Here is a 19887-nt window from a genome sequence, read left to right as displayed (position 1 = left end):
CAGTCTGTGGACTGGACTGTGATGGAAAGGGAGTCAAACTGGACAAGGACAGGGAGTGGTACCTGTAACCATTACTTTGTTTGACTGTGGGAAAAGTCACACAAAGGACAAACTGATGGCATCCAGTTCCAGCCTTCCTTTCCCACTGCGCTGTCCTTGTCTGTGACTGTCCATAAGAAATTCTACTTTTCAGCTATACATAAAACACCTCCTGTATCTGCTCCCTCTCCATTCCATTAAGTGTATTAGAAGCCTGTGGCTCTCTTTCCTGGTTGTACAGAGTCAGCTTGACTAAAAGCACTGTAAAAGCTCTGCTCCAGAAATGTCATGATACAAAGTATTTTCAACTTACAGCGTTGTCTTATACACTTGCCAGCCACTTTGTTGGGTACACATTGCAAGTACGGGATTGGACCCCCTTTTGCCTTCAGAACTGCCTTAATCCTTGGTGGCATGGATTCAACGAGGTACTACAAACATTCCTCAGAGAGTTTGGTCCATATCGACATGATAGCATCACACAGTTGCTGCACATTTGTTGGCTGCACATACATGATGCCAATCTCCCGTTCCACCACATCCCAAGGTGCTCTATTAGATTGAGATCTGGTGACTGTGGAGGCCATTTGAGTACAGAAAATTCATTGTCATGTTGAAGAAACCAGTCTGAGATGATTCCAGCTTCATGACATGGAGCGTTATCCTGCTGGAAGGAGCCATCAGAAGATGGGTACACTGTGCTCATAAAGGGATGGACATGGTCAGCAACAAGACTCAGGTAGGCTGTGGACTTTAAACCATGCTCAGTTGGTACTAAGGGGCCCAAAGTGAGCCAAGAAAATATCCTTCATACCATTACACCACCAGCAGCAGCCTGAACCGTTGATACAAGGCAGGATGGATCCATGCTTTCATGTTGTTGACACCAAATTCTGACCCTACCATTCGAATGTCGCAGCAGAAATCCAGACTCATCAGACCAGCCGACGCTTTTCCAATCTTCTGTTGTCCAATTTTGATGAGCCTGCATGAATTATAGCCTCAGTTACCAGTTCTTCGCTGACAGGAGGGTCACCCGGTGTGGTCTTCTGCTGCTGTAGCCCATCTGCCTCAAAGGTTGGACGTGTTGTGCATTCAGAGATGCTCTTCTGCAGACCTCGGTTGTTACCAGTGGTTATTTGAGTTACCGTTGTCTTTCTATCAGCTCCAACCAGTCTGTCCATTCTCCTCTGACCTCTGACATCAACAAGGCATTTTGGTCCACAGAACTGCAACTCACTGGATGTTTTCTCTTTTTGGGACCATTCTCTGTAAACCCTAGAGATGATTGTGCGTGAAAATCCCAGTAGATCAACAGTTTCTGAAATACTCAGGCCAGCACTTTTGGCACCAACAACCATGCCACGTTCAGAGTCCCTTAAATCACCTTTCTTCCCTATTCTGATGCTCGCTTTGAACTGCAGCAGATCCTCTTGACCAGTGTTTCCCAACCCTGGTCCTGGAGGACCTCCTGCCCTGCATGTTTTAGATGTTACCCGACCTGATTCAAATGATCAGCTCGTCATCAAGCTCTGCTCGAGCTTAATAACGAGCCATTTATTTGAATCAGGTGTGTTGGAGTCGGGTAAGATCTAAAACATGCAGGGCAGCGGGTCCTCCAGGACCAGGGTTGGGAAACACTGCTCTTGACCATGTCTACATGCCTAAATGCATTGAATTGCTACCATGTGATTAGCTGATTAGAAATTTGCTTCAATGAGCAGTTGGACAGATATTGTCTGAAAAACTGGGGCTGGAACACTGAATTGATTCACATCTGTGCTCCTTCATGCCAGTCTCCTCATCACTGCAAGAGTCCAAACTGTTCCAAACTTTTTTTAATTTAATGTCTTAGTTTGGAGTGTGTGTGTGTGTGTGTGTGTGTGTGTGTGTGCGTGCGTGTGTGTGTGTATGTGTGTGTGTTTGCGTGCGTGCGTGCGTGCGTGTGTGTGTGTGGTTCAGATCATATGTGTTGTGGAGAGAGGCAAACAGATGATAGTCATAGTCAGAGGGAGTGTCTATGGCATTTTATGGTTCTGCTGTATGAACACTTTAGATTCTCCTGAGTTCAATGTAAATAATAATAATTAATCAATAAAAAACTCTTCATCTGTGCATGTTCATTTCAGTCACTTGTTTCGAAATTACACAGGTATTTACAGAATAATCTGAGGGTGGGATAATGGTGCATTAACTAGGCCTGGGACAAAAGTCAATAAATCAATTAACCGTACGATAAATTAATCAAACTCAAAAATTTTGCCGTCCTCAATTGCCATGTTCATTTGTGTTTGTTTTCCTTGTCTTGCCCATCAACACGGATGAGCCAGAGTGCAGCTACAAAAAAAGGCAACACAGCATTGACATGCCCACCTAAAATACAATCACTGGACACTTACTGAGGACGTCTGATTGACAAAGTAAATACAAATTGAACAGTGCATAATGTTTTGCACTCACAGAAAATGTATTCTGAACACTTAAAACAAGACAACTGGACTGTTTATGGTTTAAGATTCAGCTGATGAGGCTGATGAAGCCTCATGGATGAGAGAAGAAACGTCTTTGCAAACTCTGAACAGTCCAGTTTTCTTGGTTTGGAGCGTTCAGAAGAATTTACATGGACACAGAAAGTGTAGTTTGCTACATCACAAAAGAAATGCTGCCCTTAAGTTTTTTGTTAAGGTGACATTTTTTAATTGAGAGCACATTTTGTTTTTGTTGTGTTTCTTTTTTTTTTACTGTATTTGAAAGTTATTGATATTGCAAGTACTTTGATGAAAAAGACTCATGAAAAGTAAACTTATTGCATTTGAAAGGGTGTATTGCATTATTATGTAATATAACTTTGATATTAGTGCTTAATTTAGTCTAAAAATAATATTGTCAGTAATATTGTTTATTATCAATAATTGTGGGACGGTACATCGTCCAGCAACATTTTTTATTGGCCCAGGCCTAGTATTAGCTAAAATCAAGGAAGAAGGTTTATTTAATTCTGACTTTGATTTTTGCCATAATGGCCCAGCCCCACCATAAACAAAAATAAAAAATTCAACTTTTTCAGATTCCCGCTTGATTAACTGCTCTGAAAATCAGCTTTTTAAAATCCAGAATCTTGTAATTAATCTGATTTAAGCACTGTTTGTTTTCTGAATCTGATCCAGATAGAATTTTTTTATTGGTCTGATCCATACCATAATCCAGAGCTGTAGCCTGGGACTATGTTAAAACAACACAAACTGTAGGTCCTTCCAGTGTTTTCTTTAATTCATATTTTTTTCAAACATATAATTTTTTTTTAAATTTAATCTGGATTTTATGGTTAAATTACTCAAACATATAGTAACCCACCCTGGACCAGAAAAATCCTGTTTTCACAATCCCATTTTAAAGTTTGAAATAAAAACTGCAAGTTTCAGCAAGACTTGATCTCTTGATGGAGTGTGATTGTTTTTATTTTTAATTTCAACAAGTTTGATTTTGAATCTTAATCTTTGACACACTGTCCGGCCTCTCTGTCATTCAGGAAAGACCAGAACCTCCTGTCCCCGGTCAACTGTTGGTACCTGCTGCTGAACCAGGTAAGGAGGGAGAGTAAAGACCACGCCACGCTGAGCGACATCTATCTCAACAATGTCATCATGAGGTTTATGCACATCAGTGAGGACTCGGCACGGCTGCTCAAGAAGGTGAGGAGCAGAGTACACGTGTAAATGATTGTCCAACTGTGTGACCATTGTGTCATGTTTGATGTCTTGAAAAAATGTGTTAGTGAGCTTGAAAATGCTTTATTGGTGTTCCGTGACTGGAGAGGTGAAAAATGGAGGGGTTTGAGCTCAGATTGGATCCAAAAAGTAACTGAACAGACTGAAGATAAACCAGAAGGTGTGAACGAGGCACACAACAGCTAAAGTCAAAGGAAGCGTGGGATGCAACATGAACTCAAAACTGCACAGTAGTTCCCCTGAATAAAGACAGTTTGTTTTAATCAGTCTTTCTTCATGATTACATGATCACCATGACCTTTCCTTGATCATCAAAAAAGCCAAAGTTTGAAGTCACCTCTAACAGAGTCCAGATTCCTCCTCTTGGTCAGTAGTGTCAGAGTAAATCCCCCGACGATACTTTATTGAATGAAATGTTGTATCCAAAGAGTTCTGGTCCAGCTCTGCTGTGGCTCGAATCAAAGAAACGCAGAGAAGCTTCAGTCACCAAAGCTCCACATCGCTCTGCCACACTGTGGCTTCATGACTCAAACTGGGCCTCCGCTGCCTCTTTCCACCACAAAGACGACAACTCCCTAAAAGATTATGAGCTCCTATGCTGTAGGAGTCACATGAACTCACCACAGACCCAAATTACAAAGTGGTTTTTCTTTAGAGGAGCAACCCCCCCACACAAAGACATTCATTTCTCTGTCAGGGTTAGAGAGGCAGGTGGTGGACCTATCTTTCTATGTCTACCTATGATGCAGCTACAAGGTGAATTCTCCTCAGTCTGAGGCACTTTTCACCTTTTCCATCCTGTTCTAGATGCTGTTTGTGTTGAAGCTAGTGACTTTTGTGTTTGTATGTTGAATGATGCTGGGACACTTTATCCACACAGATACCTCGGTCAGAGAGTAAACACAGATACACAGTTCACAGTTCAACTTCTGCCTTTTATGTATCCTTTCAGACACAGCATTACAGCAACAGCACGATGGATAGGGATTAAACGAATGAGGAGGATAAATGATGATTGACATTAACGTCTGCAGCCACTAATCAGTTGTGCATCTTAACACTTTGGCAGTGAATGGTATCTGAAACAATAATAGAAGGCAAAATCAGAAACAGTAGCCATAGTAATATGAGGAGTTTTTCACCTCTCTCTCAAGTGGAATCTTTCTTAATGACTGTTGGGAAGGAATATCCCAATCTCTGGTCTTCATGTGCCGCTGTAATCAAACAGAATAGTCAATGGACATGTGCGGAAAAACGTAAACATCACCAGCTGACTGCTCGCTGCCATTTTTAAAGTTGAGGAACGTCTCTAGTTGAGTCTTACATCATATCTGAGCATGTGGTGAAAGAACGCACCCTGACAACTTTCCATTTGAGTGGATACATGACACCTCAATCGGTTTGGGGAAAGGAATATTCCACCCCTGTGAAACCGATTAAATGCCAGAATCAGAATCAGAATCATTTATTAATGGCCACACAACAGGGTTGGTGGAATTTGTCTCCATTCCTTGTCCATTCGGAATGGCACTTCTCTTTCGAAAAGAGGTGTATACAAAGGTTAAATTCTTTCCATTTGAGCAAATAAAACAAATGCAAGTGGAATATTTGGGTTAGGGCTGGGCGATTATGGTAAAAATAAAAACCCCGATCATTTTAAGTGATATTGAAATCACAATTAATATACACAATTATTCATTTATTCAAAAACTTCAGTACTGATTTAAACACAACTTTAAAGAACCAGCAAGTGGCACATACAGTATTATTGATACACATAAGTCACACACACTCGCTGTGGCTGCACATGGAACACAGGAGAGCTATGAAGCACAGGAACTTGCATACATCTACACTGTGCGGCATATTAATTGTTTTTCTTCGATTATATTGTTTTTATGATTGTCAGATGACAAAATTGAAATCACGATTAAAATCCAATTAATTGTCCAGCCCTAATTTGGGTCCATGTATACATGGCTAGTGTCTACCTGGGGTTCGAATTACACAGTGACCTTTTGGGGAGCCCTATTTTTCACCATGTGCACCAGAACTTTTTTTTTTTTTTTTTTAACAATCGTATTCAGCTTTGCACATACGTATACACACAGATCTCAGTACATAAATCATAATCACAACTTAACAAGGAATTATGTACAGTTTGGAAAAAATACAAAATTTTATCAACAAAACTCAAAATTCATGGCAACATCCACACCCACATAAAGAGGAGAATCCCTTAAAATTAATGAATAATATTGTTACGGTCCCGACCTCTGGTGTGACGAGTGTGTGTGTCTGAGTGTGTGTGCCTGCGCCAGGTGTGTGGGTTTTTTCCTCCCTCCTCCCAGGTGATTGGGGGTGACGGCGTCCACCAATCAGGAGCAGAGCGCGACTGAGAGGAAGGTTACATAAGGCCGGCTGGAGTTGGGAGCGGGGACCGGCTGACCTGCAGTGGTCTGTCGCCCGCAAGGACCGTCTGAGCTCGGCTCTTTAAGATACCTACCTTGTCTGATTTGTCGCCTTCTAAGTTTTGTTGTAAAATTATCCGTTAACCTGATTTAATTTGTTAAATAAACTTCAGTTTGACTTCCCTTACTGACATTCTTTCATTTGAACATTCCTTATTTGCCTTAACACCTGGCTTATGTTACTCCCTTTACCCTTTAAGAGCTCTGGGGGTAACAATATAATCAAATCAAATAAATAAATGATAGCAAAACATCTTTTTTTCAAAGCCAGAAACTGATAAATCTGCCTGCAAACATCCAAGTCGCTGTTAATTTTTCAGATACCTCTCAACCTACATTTCTGTAAACACTAAACCAATAACAAACAAAAGCAAAGGACCACATAATGATTCCTCTCAAATGAGCTGCGTCTGTGTGAACCACAGACTTGTCCAACTTATAATTTGAGGTAAGTAATGACAGGAGCCCATGGATCTTTGACCAATTCTAAGTTTAGCTGGAGCTTTGCTGTGATCTGTTCCATCAGATATACCTTCGTTAATCTATCCCTCCATTGGATAAGAGTGGGAGGAAGAGGTTTAAGCCAAGTTGTTTTAATCATTTTCCTTGCCACTAAGAGAAGGATATGTAATAACTTGGCTTTTCTTTTATCCATTGCTCCATCCGGTATTAAACCTATGATGAAGAGTGGGGCTGTTTAATGGTAGGTCTACTCCCAGAATTGTCTGTATTTCTGTTCGAATCCCTGCCCAGAATGATTTTAGTTACGGACAATCCCAGAAAATATAGGTGTGATCCCCAACCTGTTTACAATTCCTCCAGCATAAATTTGTTTTATTTTTGTCATATTTTGATATTATAAATGGTGTCTTAAAATATTGCATTTTTAATTTCCAGCTAAACTCTTTCCCGGTTGGACTGTTAGTTATCTTATGCCCTTCTTTACACACATCTTCCCACTCTTTATCATCAAAAACCACCCTCATCTCCCTTTCCCCCTTTCTTTTACATCAACCATATTTCCTGAGTATTGCTCCTGTAAATATATGTACATATATGAGGCTATTTTTTTTGGATCTTTTTCTTTCAAATTCTTTATCAAGAAGTCCTCTATAGGTGTGGGCGATTTTAAGGGTCCTCCATTCCTTGTGTGCCATTAGGTAACTCCTTAATTGTAAATATCTAAAAACTCTTTGTGGGACAGACTCAATTTATTGTGTAACTGCTTGAATGACTTCCGGGTTTCTCCTTCAAATAACTGGTTTATAACAACCAAGCCTTTTTTTTTGACCAAGTGTTGAATCCTGTATCTATTTCATTTGGCAAGAAATTTTTAATTTTTGTGATTTTGACCACTCGAGATATTGTTGACGGCGTGCTTGTCTTTTTCTTAACTTGAAACCAGACCTTTTGAGTACAATTCATCTATTCATTCTCAATCTTAAGTTTTTCCAACTCTTTTGATCTATTAAGGCATGCCTGTCTTTTTCTTGACTTGAAACCAGACATAGTGTCTCCAGACGTACTGATGGGCATGCATGTTTTTCAAGTTCAAGCCATTTTGTCTCTTCATCCTGTATTACCCATTCAGCAACCCCTCAAAATTGTGCAAATTTGGTAAGTGAAGGCCACCTTTTTCATTAGGATACTGTAATAGTTTCTTTCAAATCCTAGGTTTTTTTTCCTTTGCCAAATAAATGTAGAAGTCATTTTGTCTAACAATTTAAAGGTAGAGCTTGAAATCCATATAAGCAGGGACTGAATGAGATATAACAATCGGGGGAGTGCATTTATCCGTATTGTTTCAATCCTCCCAAAAACTGAGAGTGGAAGAATTTCCCACTGGGCCAAGTCTGATCTTATCTGCGCAATCAGTTTACCCTAATTTGCCTTAAATAGACCTGAGGTATCCAGGGTAATCATTATACCCAGATATCTAAAACCTTGTGTAGACCAAGTAAATGTCACTTTTTTTCCTAGTTGGGAAGGCAATCTACCTACGAGCATCATGGCTTCTGATTAAGTCTCATTTACTTTATATCCAGATACCTCCCCATATTCATGCAAATTATCTAGGAGGGCTGGGATGGAGTGTAGGGGGTTGTTAATATATAAGATGACATCGTCTGCATACAGCGATATTTTATGTGTTTCTCTACCACCTGCTGTTCCTGCTATCTTGGGGTTCTCTCTGTTCATTTCTGCTAGATGTTCAATACTGATAGCAAATAACAGAGGAGAGAGGGGGCATCCATGCCTGGTTCCTCTTTTCAAATTAAAACTTCTTGATGTGTGTCCATTGACCCTGACTCTCGTTGAGGGCCCTATGTACAGCACTTTGATCCAGTAAATAAAATCTACATGAAAACCCATTCTTATAAGCACATGTTCCAATAAAAGCCAGTCTAGGCAATCTAATGCCTTGTCTGCATCTGGGCTGAGAAGCATCGACGTTTCAGCGGAATTTTTAGCTACAGAAATTATATTTAAGGTTCTTCTTATGTTGTTTAATCCGTGTTGTCCTGGTATAAAACCTGTCTGATCTGCTTTTATGATTTTGTTGATGCATCTTTGAACCCTTTTTTGCCATAATTGCTGAGAATTTTTTACATCAGTGCACTATAAACTTATCGGTCTTAATGAAGCACATTTTGCTGGGTCTTTCCCTTCATTGTGAATAACAGAGATAATGGCTTACGACCATGTTTTTGGTGGATCTTTTTCATTGAGGGCATAATGGAATACGTTTTGTAGAAGGGGAGTGACCTCCTCTCTGAACTTTTTATAAAATTTTCCTGGGAACCCATCCACTCCTGGCGATTTGACATTTTTTTAATTTCTTTATTACATCTCCTATTTCCTCTTTTGTGATCAGGTCTCTCAATGCATTTGATTAGCTTGGACAGATTGAGTTTATCTAAGAAAGTTTTAATCTTTTCCTCTTTATAGTTTGTTTTCATAGAATCATATAGAGTTTTGTAGAAATCAGAAAAGGCTTCCACTATATCTTTAGGATGAGATGACATCTGTTTTGAAGAGGGATTTACTATTTTTGAAATTGTCCGGTTTGCCTGGGCTTTGCATAACTGAAAAGCTAAAAGCCTGCTGACCCTGTTACCTGACTCATAATATCTCTGGTTTATGAATCTCAGTGCTCCTTCTGCCTTATCTGTTAACAGGTCATTTAACACTTTTCTGTGTTGATTAAGCAACATCAAGGTGCTTTCTTGCTTTCTGTTTTTTTTTTTTTTTTTTGTGTGTGTGTTCTTCTAATTCTTTTAGAGTTTTTCAAGCTTGATTTGTTCTTTGTCTTTTTCCTTTTTTAATTTTGATGAGAGAGCTATTACTTTCCCCCTGAGTACAGCCTTTACACCCTCCCATAAAGTAGACACAGATACTTCTCCGTTATCGTTATGTTCCATATAATCTGACCGTTCTCTCTTAATTTCTAGTACCACCTCAGGATTGTTCAAAAGTGAGACATTAAGTCTCCAGTGTTTGAGTTTTTCTGAGTCTAAGTTTATTGATATAACCACTGAAAAATGATCTGATATTGTAATAGGTTCTCTAAAACAATCTGTGACTTTAAAAGCATTTTGTTTTGATAGACAGAAGAAATCAATTCTTGAGTAGCTACCATGGAACTTAGAGAAAAAAGTGAAGTCTCTTTCTTTAGGGTGCTTTAGGCGCCAAATATCTACAAATCCAAGCTCCTCAATTGTACTACACAGAGCTTTTGATTTGGGGGTTTTTGGTCCTTGGGCTGATGTTTTTTTATCTATTCTTTGGTTTACCACACAGTTGAAATCTCCTCCCACTATTACTAATCCCTCTGCTTTCGTGGCTAGAAGGGCTGAAATTTCTTTAAAGAAACCCGGGTCTTCTTCGTTAGGTGCGTATACGTTTAGAATGGACAGCCTAGTTTCTCCAAAAGTTTAATCCAGGGTCATTTACATTTTCTCTGCAGGGGCTTTTTTTTTTTTTTTAAACGGTCAATTTTACTGATTTTTTCCTTTTTTCAAAAATACGAACAAACGAAACAGTACAAAACAAAAACAAAACATGTTGGTAGAACGTGTGCATCTTACATTTGTTCTTACATACTTGTGACAGTATTTCACATTTCAGGTATTTACATTTTCTCCTCCAGTCTCAAAATCACTAAAGCTGTCCCACTGTTCCCCTGTCGCATCATTTCTTGAATCCAATCGTCCCAACATCTTTTCACATGCTGCAATTACTATCATCTGCTCCCTCCACATTTTCAGTGTAGGAGTTTGAGTCTCCTCCCAGAACCTTAGAGTCAGTCTTATTTAAGTTATGAAGCCAGTTATCCATCCATCCATTTTCTGCCACTTATCCGGGGTCGGGTCGGGGCAGCAGCCTAAGCAGGGAAGCCCAGACTTCCCTCTCCCTGGCTACTTCGTCCAGTTCTTGTCAGGGGATCACGAGGCGAGGCCAGCCGAGAGATGTATTCTCCCCAGCATGTCCTGGGTCTGCCCCGAGATCTCCTCCCAGTGGGACATACCCTGAACACCTCAGGGCACATCCCTGAGGCGTCCAGGAGGCATCCTCGTCAGATGCTCGAGCCACCTAATCTGGCTCCTCTCAGCGTGGAGGAGCAGCGGTTCTACTCCAAGCTCCTCCAGGATAGCCGGGCTTCTCACTCTATCTCTAAGGGAGAGCCTGGCCACCCTGCGGAGGAAACTCATTTCGGCAGCTTGTACCCGCGATCTTGTTGTTTCGGTCACTACCCAAAGTTCATGACCATAGGTGATGGTGGGAACGAAGATTGACTGGTAAACAGAGAGCTTTGCCTTCCGGCTCAGCTCCCTCTTCACCATGACAGACCAGTGCAGAGTAGGGATGGACAATTAATCAGATTTTAATTGTGATTTCAATTTTGCCATCTGACAATCATAAAAACAACATAATTGAAGAAAAACAATTAATATGCCACATGTATTGTATGTATGATGTATTCAAGTTCCTGTGCTTCATAGCTCTTCTGTGTTCCATGTGCAGCCACAGCGAGTGTGTGTGACTTATGTGTATCAATAATACTGTATGTGCCACTTGCTGGTTCTTTAAAGTTGTGTTTAAATCAGTACTGAAGTTTTTGAATAAATGAATAATTGTGTATATTAATTGTGATTTCAGTATCACTTAAAATAATCGGGATTCTTATTTTTACCATAATCGCCCAGCCCTAGTGCAGAGTACGCATTACTGCAGACGCTGCACCGATCCGCCTGTCAATCTCTCGCTCCATCCTTCCCTCACTCGTGAACAAGACCCCGAGATACTTAAACCCAGCCACTTGAGGCAGGATCTCATCCCTAACCCGGAGAGGGCACTCCACCCTTTTCCGGCTGAGGACCATGGACTCGGATTTGGAGGTGCTGATTCTCATCCCAGCCGCTTCACACTTGGCTGCGAACCAATCCAGAGAGAGTTGAAGGTCATGGCTTGATGAAGCCAACAGGACTGCATCATCTGCAAAAAGCAGTGATCCAATCCTGAGGTCACCAAACTAGACCCCCTCAACACCCTGGCTGCGCCTAGAAATTCTGTCCATAAAAGTTATGAACAGATTCGGTGACAAAGGGTAGCCCTGGTGAAGTCCAACCCTCACTGGAAACGAGTCAGACTTACTGCCAGCAATGCGGACCAAGCTCTGGCACCAGTCGTACAGGGAATGGACGGCTCGTAAAAAGCAGTCCAACACCCCATACTCCCGAGGACCCCCCACAGGACTCCCCGAGGGACTGCCTTCTCCAAGTCTACAAAACACATGTGGACAGGTTGGGCAAACTCCCATGCACCCTCGAGGACCCTGCTGAGGGTACAGAGCTGGTCCACAGTTCCACAGCCAGGACGAAATCCAGTCTGTTCCTCCTGGATCCGAGGTTCAACTAACCTACGGACCCTCCTCTCCAGTACCCCCAAATAGACCTTTCCAGGGAGGCTAAGGGGTGTGATCCCCTGTAGTTGGAACACACCCTCTGGTCCCCCTTCTTAAAAAGGGGGACCACCACCCCGTCTGCCAATCCAGAGGCACTACCCCTAATGTCCATGCAATGTTGCAAAGTCGTGTCAGCCACGACAGACCCACAACATCCAGGGCCTTAAGGAACTCTGGGCGGATCTCATCCACCCCTGGGGCCCTGCCACCGAGGAGCTTTTTAACCACCTCGGCGACTTCAACCCCAGAGATGGAAGAGCCCACCCCTACATTCCCAGGCCCTGCTTCCTCCAAGGAAAAAAGGGGGTCTTCGAAGTATTCTTTCCACCGATCCACAACATCCTGAGTTGAGGTCAGCAGCGCACCGTCCCCACTGAACACAGTGTTTACATTGCACTGCTTCCCCCTCCTGAGATGCCTGATGGTGGTCCAGAACCTCTTCAAAGCCATCCGGAAGTCATTCTACATGGCCTCACCAAACTCCTCCCATGTCCGGGTTTTTGCCTCTGCAACCGCCAAAGCTGCATTCCGCTTGTCCTGTCGATACCTGTCTGCTGCCTCAGGAGTCCCACAAGCCAAAAAGGCCCGATAGGACTCCTTCTTCAGCTGGACGGCATCCCTCACCACTGGTGTCCACCAGCGGGTTCGGGTATTGTATTTTCGAAGAAAACACAGCAGTGTAATGCCCCTTTGGCTTACAAGTTGTTCTAGTCCATGAGAGTCCTGTAACAGCCGTCTCCTCTCCTCCTGGCAGCTGTTCAGTTCAGGCAGCGCCCCAGAAAGTCTGTGCCCGCCGTACCTTTAAAATTAAGCTTCACTCTCTTTGGTACGCCGATCAGTCAGTAAGAAGAGCCTTCACCCGTTGTTTGAATATTCTCCCGAATGAAACTTTCAGCCTTTTTCGCATCGGTAAAGCTCCATCTCTTCCCTTCCCATGTGAACCTGAGGTTGGCTGGGTGTGCTCGAGTGTGTTTCACCTTGTGGTCCCACAGGTGCTCCTTAGTCATATCTTCATATATGGATAGGATACAGTTCTCCCATCATATTCCCCTCTGTTTCTTTGCAGCTGCAAAAACTTTCTGTCACGCAGTGTAACGTAGGAATTTTACCAGTATCATACGCGGTGGTTGTTTGTCATCTGGCGGTGGACCGAAGCTCCAGTGACTCCTCTCAATCTCATATTCCTCCCCTGTCAGCCTGAGACCATCAGACAATATTTTCTTGATGTATGCATTCATTTCACTTCCTGCTTCTTATCCTTCTTGTAAACAGACAAGCCTGATGTTATTTCGTCTGTCACGGTTTTCACAATCATCCACTCGGCTCCACAGCTGATCCACTCGTTTAGCCAGCCTCTCAATTCGCTCTCTGTGTTAGCACTGCGGTCTTCGACGTCGGCTATGCGGCTTTCTGCTTCTTATGGTACGGCCACACCAAATGCGTATTTGCGGCGCGATTACATACAAAGTCAATGCAAAGATGTGTTTAGACGCTGATTTGCCTTGGGCAGCGCGTTTGGGGCGTTTGGCGCGTTTGGCGCGGCGCATTTGCGTGTTTGGGTGGCAGACGCGAATTCGCTTGAGTTGAAAATATTGAACTTTTGATGCGAATTCGTGTGAAGGCTTGCCGTGGCCGCCAATCAGCGATGATGTTCCTCCACAACGTTATTGATTTGATGACATTTGGGGGAACCGCCACCTGCTCCGGCTCCAACTCTGCCGGAAGATGGAGGAGAAAACAATCCGTGTCATCATCCAGATTTATACAATACGACGTGTGTGTTCTACAGAGACCTGAAAAAAAGGAGCAGGCTGGGTGAAAGTTGCTGAGGAGACAGGTTTTGAAGGTAAGCTCCGTAAACATTCGTTCCCAGCTGGATTTGCCTGCATGGGTCATCACTGAGTCCAACTGTGTTTTCCTCAGTGGAGTTTTGAGCTTGATAGAGAGGAGGAAAGAGCAGGGTAGGGGTAGAGCCAGGGAAAAGATGGAAGTTCTTTACGGTCCTCTCTTTCCTCGACCTCTTCATTATCTCCAGGGAGACCTCCGGGAACATGGGTCGGGGGTTCGGGTGGTCGGAGGTTCAGAGGGTCGAGGATGAGATCGCAGGGAACAGCCAGGCAGGGCCAGTGGAGGTGGATTACCAGGGAGAGGCAGCAGCCATTGATTGATCCAAAGCTTTCACACACTCTCCTGTCATGCTTTTGAAACCACAGCTCATTGTTTTTCAGCTGCTCTTTTGGGCTTTCTGTCTTTAAATGAATGGGCTCTCTACTCCGCATGTGCAGTGCTATGCTAACGCGCGTTGCCCCTCAGCTTGTCAAAATAGTCCATCGGCGAGACTCAGGCGTTCAGGCAGTGTGTTACAGACGATTTGCGTGAATAAATTTGCGAGTTCGCATTTCGTGTGACCGCAGCATTAAATTCGAGTTTGTAATGCACTAACTGTATTCTTGAGCTCCGTTGTGTCAGACTTAATAGCTGAAACATCGATTGCAACTCCATTCAGAGTGGTGGCAATTTGGGCAATTTCCGCCATGAGATCCTCATTGCTAGCTCTCAGTCCTGTCTCAAGGCTAATTGGATTAGCTTCAACACCGCAGGTGATTTTTAGACGAGTCTGTTCACTTTGTTTCAGCTGGTTCATTGTCAGGCCCAAACTTGTATAATCGTCGTGACTTGAGTTTATTTATTAGTAACCTAAAAGGTACACTCATGGGAAAGTAAGTAGGGGAAGTATTCACTTTTAGCCTGATATGACCCTAAAAGTTCTGAGTAAGGAAAAGACTTAAGGGAGAATAGAGATAGGGTTTCAAATAAAAGGAAGGAGGCCATCCGCATAGAAAGAAACTCTATGTATTTGATCCTCTCAGATAATTGCTTCTATATTATTATTTTGTCTAAGTGCTATAGCAAGGGGCTCAGGGAGCACCCCTGTCTTGTGCCTCTATGTTGGCAGGAGTAGTCAGATATTAGATGGTTAGTCAGGATAGAGGCCATAGGCGATGCATATAAGAGCCTGACCCATGAGATAAAATTGGGGCCAAAGCCAAACTTAGTTAGGGTGATGAAGAGGTAATCCCACTCAACGAGGTTGAAATCACACGTGAGGCCGCTTTCTGACAAGGTTTATGAGCTAAAAGCTTGGAAGTCTTAGCACCAATTATTTAATGTAACCGTCTGAACCAGCATATACATTTATATCTATATTAACTGTCCCATCACATGTGATGTCAGATTAAAGCCGTTTGTCATAATGGAAAGTTAACCTGACGGCAGCTGGAAGTTTGATGTACATCTTACAATTAAACAATAAACAGCCTTAACATCTGATACTGAGTAAATATCTGGTTCTCTCATTTCATTTAATTCAAAGAAAAGAGGGAGAGAAAAGACGAAGAAAAGAGAGAAAATAAATGTACGTCACTCAGGATTTACCTGTGATTTCCCATATTTCTCTGTTTTAGTCTTTATTTTTAACGTGATCTAAAAAGATGTAGTATATTATTGTAAGGAGGATGAGGCAGAGACACCGGGAGAGTATACAGTATATCACCAAAGGTTCTGCTATTTGGCGATGACAAACCAGGAGTGCAGGTGGATCAAAAGTATTCTGAATGGATAAGCCAGCTGTGTAACTGTCTCTTCATATTGTACTCCTATTAATGACTAAGGAACAGATTACATCTGTCCCGGGAGCTGGCCCACACGATGACACGCTTCGTGTCATCTGATGCGCCCTGCTGTCCATTCTCCTGGTACAGTGACAGTGGCTCTGACCATCTCTGCTACCCGGTCTTTCCAGCACACACTGTTTCCGCGGTGCTGGGGATCACTCAGACCAATCAGATGCTGCGCCTTGGGGCCCACAGGGCATTTAAAGGCAAGGAGAGGCGCTCAGTTAATTGGTGAAGACAGGGTTCGACTAAACCCACCTTTTCTTCTCCTTCTCTGCCATTTGCGCAGAGGGAGGCGTGGACGCGCACCCCTGCGCCTCTCTGCGCCTTCATTGCGCCTCTCTTGGCACTGCAGGAAACTTGCAAAGTGCGCTGGTCACGCCCTGTCCACGCGCCGAAGGCCGGCGCAGGGCAGGTGCGCCTGCGCTTGTGCCTGGTCTACGGAAATAGAGCCCATTCTCTTCACAGGATTGTTTAGACCTTTTACATTGAAGCTGATAGAATTTGTGTACAAGGATTTAACAAGGTGTTTGCTGACCCAGATACCTTACGTCAAGGTAGTGCAGGATGGTAATAGGAGCCAGGGTAAATGGGAAGGGTAAAGAGGAGTTGGTACACTTACACACACACACACACACACACATGCACACACACACACATGCACACACACACACACACACACACACACACACACACACACACACACACACATGCACACACACACACACACACACACACACACACACACACACACACACAGAAAGAAAGAAGACATTGAAAGAAATAAACACATTAAAAAAAAATAAAGTAAGGGGAAAATGTTAGAAAAAAGCCCATTCACCTCCCCCAGTGAGATGGAGGCAACCCACACTGAGACATTTTCAACTGTACGCTTATGCATGGAGGATGCCTATTCGACAGCATCCTGCCACATACTCACAAAACAAACAAACACACAACAAAAACAGCAACAAAGAAACCTAAATAATAAAAAGGATTAAGCCAACTCTTGCCACTATATTAGCTGTAACAGCAGATATATAAATATATAAAGAGATTGAGAAGTTTCTTTATCCCCTCTTCCTAAAGAAAATAAACACAGAAAGCAGAGAGAAGGAAAGGGAAAGAAAGAAAATTGAAACTCTCTACAGATCTACATAAGATCCAAGCCATAAAAAAAAGGAAAGTTGAACTTGCAATTTACTGTATATAAAACAAAAGCGGATAAGGAAAAAGGAAAATAAGGGAAGTCACATAATGAGTAAAATGGTTAAATGCAACAGAGAATGTGTTGCACATTATGGTAGTAAATAAGTGTTTACAGTTTGAAGAAAAAAATAAAATAAATCGTCATAATTTGCGCATTTATCTTGCAAGTTAAGTGATAAAAAAAAAATAAAGAGTGGAAAACGAGGAGTAAAAGTCTTTCCTATAAGGTCCATATCCATCAAAATCAATGACTTAGAGGAGAAGAAAAAAAAAATCCCCTGTCCACCTGAGTGGAGAGGTAAAAGTAACTAGAAAAGCAATTTCTGAAGAAATTGCGCTGTGAATGCAGAATGCTGAAGCAGCTTGCGCTGAACTGCTAATGCAACAAAAGCTGAACATGAATGACTGAAGGTTTGTCTGAAAATGGCTGAATGAAGTCTTAAAATGCTTGGGCTGAGCTGCTAAAGCAGAATACTGAACAAGAATGACTAAAGTTATGTCTGAAATCATTTGAATTAAGTCTTGAAAAGCTTGTGCTCAACTGCTAATGCAGAAAGCTAAACATGAATGACTGTAGCCCGACCGATATGGGATTTTTGGGGCCGATGCCGATACCGATACTGAGGGCAAAAAAAGCCGATATCCGATATATCGGCCGATATCTGATATATCGACCAATATCCGATATAATGGCTAATATATATAATAAATTCATTGATAAACGCAGGATATATACTGTATATAAACACAAATTATTATAATACCCATATGATTCAAGACAGAGACAAAACACTATTAAATTAAGACAAGGAACTTTAATTAAAAAACTGTCAGCGTAAGAACTGTAGTTTAAACAAATGATAAATAAGAACAAGCTCTAAACACAATAATAAATAAATAAGTCAAACTTTAAACACAGTAAGTAGAAAGAAAGTCAAACTGTAAACACGCAATGATAAAGAAAAAAGTCAAACTTTAAACACAATAATTAAAAAAAAAGTCAAACTGTAAACACACAATGATTAATAGGAAAAATTAAACTTTAAACACAATGATAAATAAGGCAATAAGGCAAGTTTGTGCGAACAAACTAGTGCAAACTGTATTTTAAGAGTACAATGAAAATAAATATTCAAAAATAAAGTTTTCAAACTGTAAACATGTAGACAGTTGCATAATGCATATATCATTTCACAAAGATGCAACTTACACTATGTTAAAAGGTCGTATTATACTCTTACATTAGATAATGGTGGGCGTGTGAATTAACAGTAGCATTTATCTCTGTTTATCTCACAGAAAAACAACTTACACGACATAAAAACCCCATGTTATACTCTTGTATTAGATAATGGTGGAGGTATGAATTAACAGTTCCAATTATCTCTGTTTATCTCACGAAAAAAAACCAACTTACACGACGTTAAAACGCTGTATTATACTCTTACATTAGATAATGATGGACGTGTGAATTAACAGTAGCATTTGTCTCTGTTTATCTCACAGAAAAACAACTTACACGACGTTAAAAGGGGTTGCACTCCAACTATTTAAGTTTTCTAGATGTTTATTAATAGGGGTTTGTCCCCTAATAAAGATTTTAGGGGTATGTTTATCTGATTTTGTTCCAAGCTCTTCCATTTTGCCTCATAGTTTGAATCATACCAGTAGACTAGGAAGCACAATTGAGCTGCTCTGTAATAGTCCTCTAAACAAGGCAAAGCTAGCCCGCCTTTATCCTTGGGAAGCTGTAATGTCCGAAACTTGAACCGAGGTCTTTTTTTTCCCTAAATAAAGTTTGAGATCATTCTGTTCCACTCAATGAATTGTTTTGGAGGTACTTCTACAAATAAGGATCAAAAGAGAAAAAGTAGCCTGGGAAGTACTTTCATTTTAATCGCACCTACCCTGTCATACATATTCATTGGTAGTAGTGACCAGCGATTTAGGTCATTTTTAATTTCTACTGTTACAGAGGTAAAATTGTGATTATAGATTACTAATAAATCTTTGGGCAAATGTATCCCAAGGTATTTGATAACATTGCCTTTCCATTTAGATTGACTCGCTCCACACTGAGATGAAACTTGCATACACAAACTCAGACCTGACGCCCATGTTCAGATTGATAAATACCGAACTGTGTGTGAAAAGGAGCGTACAACCATTTTTGAGGCGCACGCATGTTTAATAAATGAGGGCCATGGTGTTCAGTGAAGGGGATGTAATGCTGCTTATTATGGCGTGTGAGTTGTGTTGTATGCTGGAGAGATATTATTACACACACTTCTTTAACATTCAACACTTGAGGTGTTGCTTTTTTGGATGAAAGCCCTCTCCATATCTTTTTTACTTTCATCTGTCTTTTCTTCTTACACATACATACACACACACTCACACACACACACACACACACACACACACACAAACAGTCGGCTCATGTGATCCCTGTTAAGGCTCTTCATTGACCTCTGGATCTCTTCCCAGCCTTCTCCTCGTCCAGGAGCTGATGAGCTGCAGCTAACAGGTTTTTCCAAAGGAGACATCTGTGTCTTTGGGATCTGTTTGTTAAAGAAATCCACAATTGATAAGCAGATTTTCTAAAATATGGTTCTGTCATGTTTGGAAAGATACAATTCCAGGATTACGCCCAGCTTATGGAGCAGATCAGCCTCTCATTTACGAAATCTCTGGACCTTTTTAATGCTTCGCTTGTGTTCTCCCGACTCTCTGTTGTGTCTCACTCTTGCCCACTTGAGTGCTTATGAAGCTTGGATTCTGTTTACCATCTCTGATTGGGT

The 19887-nt window shown here is 41.7% G+C and overlaps 1 protein-coding gene across 4 annotated transcripts in view; it reads left to right on the top strand.

Annotated features, from left to right (window-relative positions):
* The window catches only part of srgap1a (SLIT-ROBO Rho GTPase activating protein 1a), a 231311-nt gene that overhangs the window by 87263 nt on the left and 124161 nt on the right, over positions 1 to 19887 (top strand). For all 4 annotated transcript variants that reach the window (XM_074677243.1, XM_074677245.1, XM_074677244.1 and 1 more), the window contains exon 3: positions 3569 to 3731. In XM_074677243.1, the coding sequence (XP_074533344.1) occupies positions 3569 to 3731 (163 nt within the window). The remainder of the gene's footprint in view (positions 1 to 3568; positions 3732 to 19887) is intronic.

Source organism: Halichoeres trimaculatus, unplaced genomic scaffold (assembly GCF_033239565.1).
Source record: "Halichoeres trimaculatus isolate MK-OKI-2021-1 unplaced genomic scaffold, fHalTri1.1 fHalTri1_scaffold_10, whole genome shotgun sequence".
NCBI lineage: Eukaryota > Metazoa > Chordata > Actinopteri > Labriformes > Labridae > Halichoeres > Halichoeres trimaculatus.
This window is presented reverse-complemented; position numbering and strand designations above follow the sequence as displayed.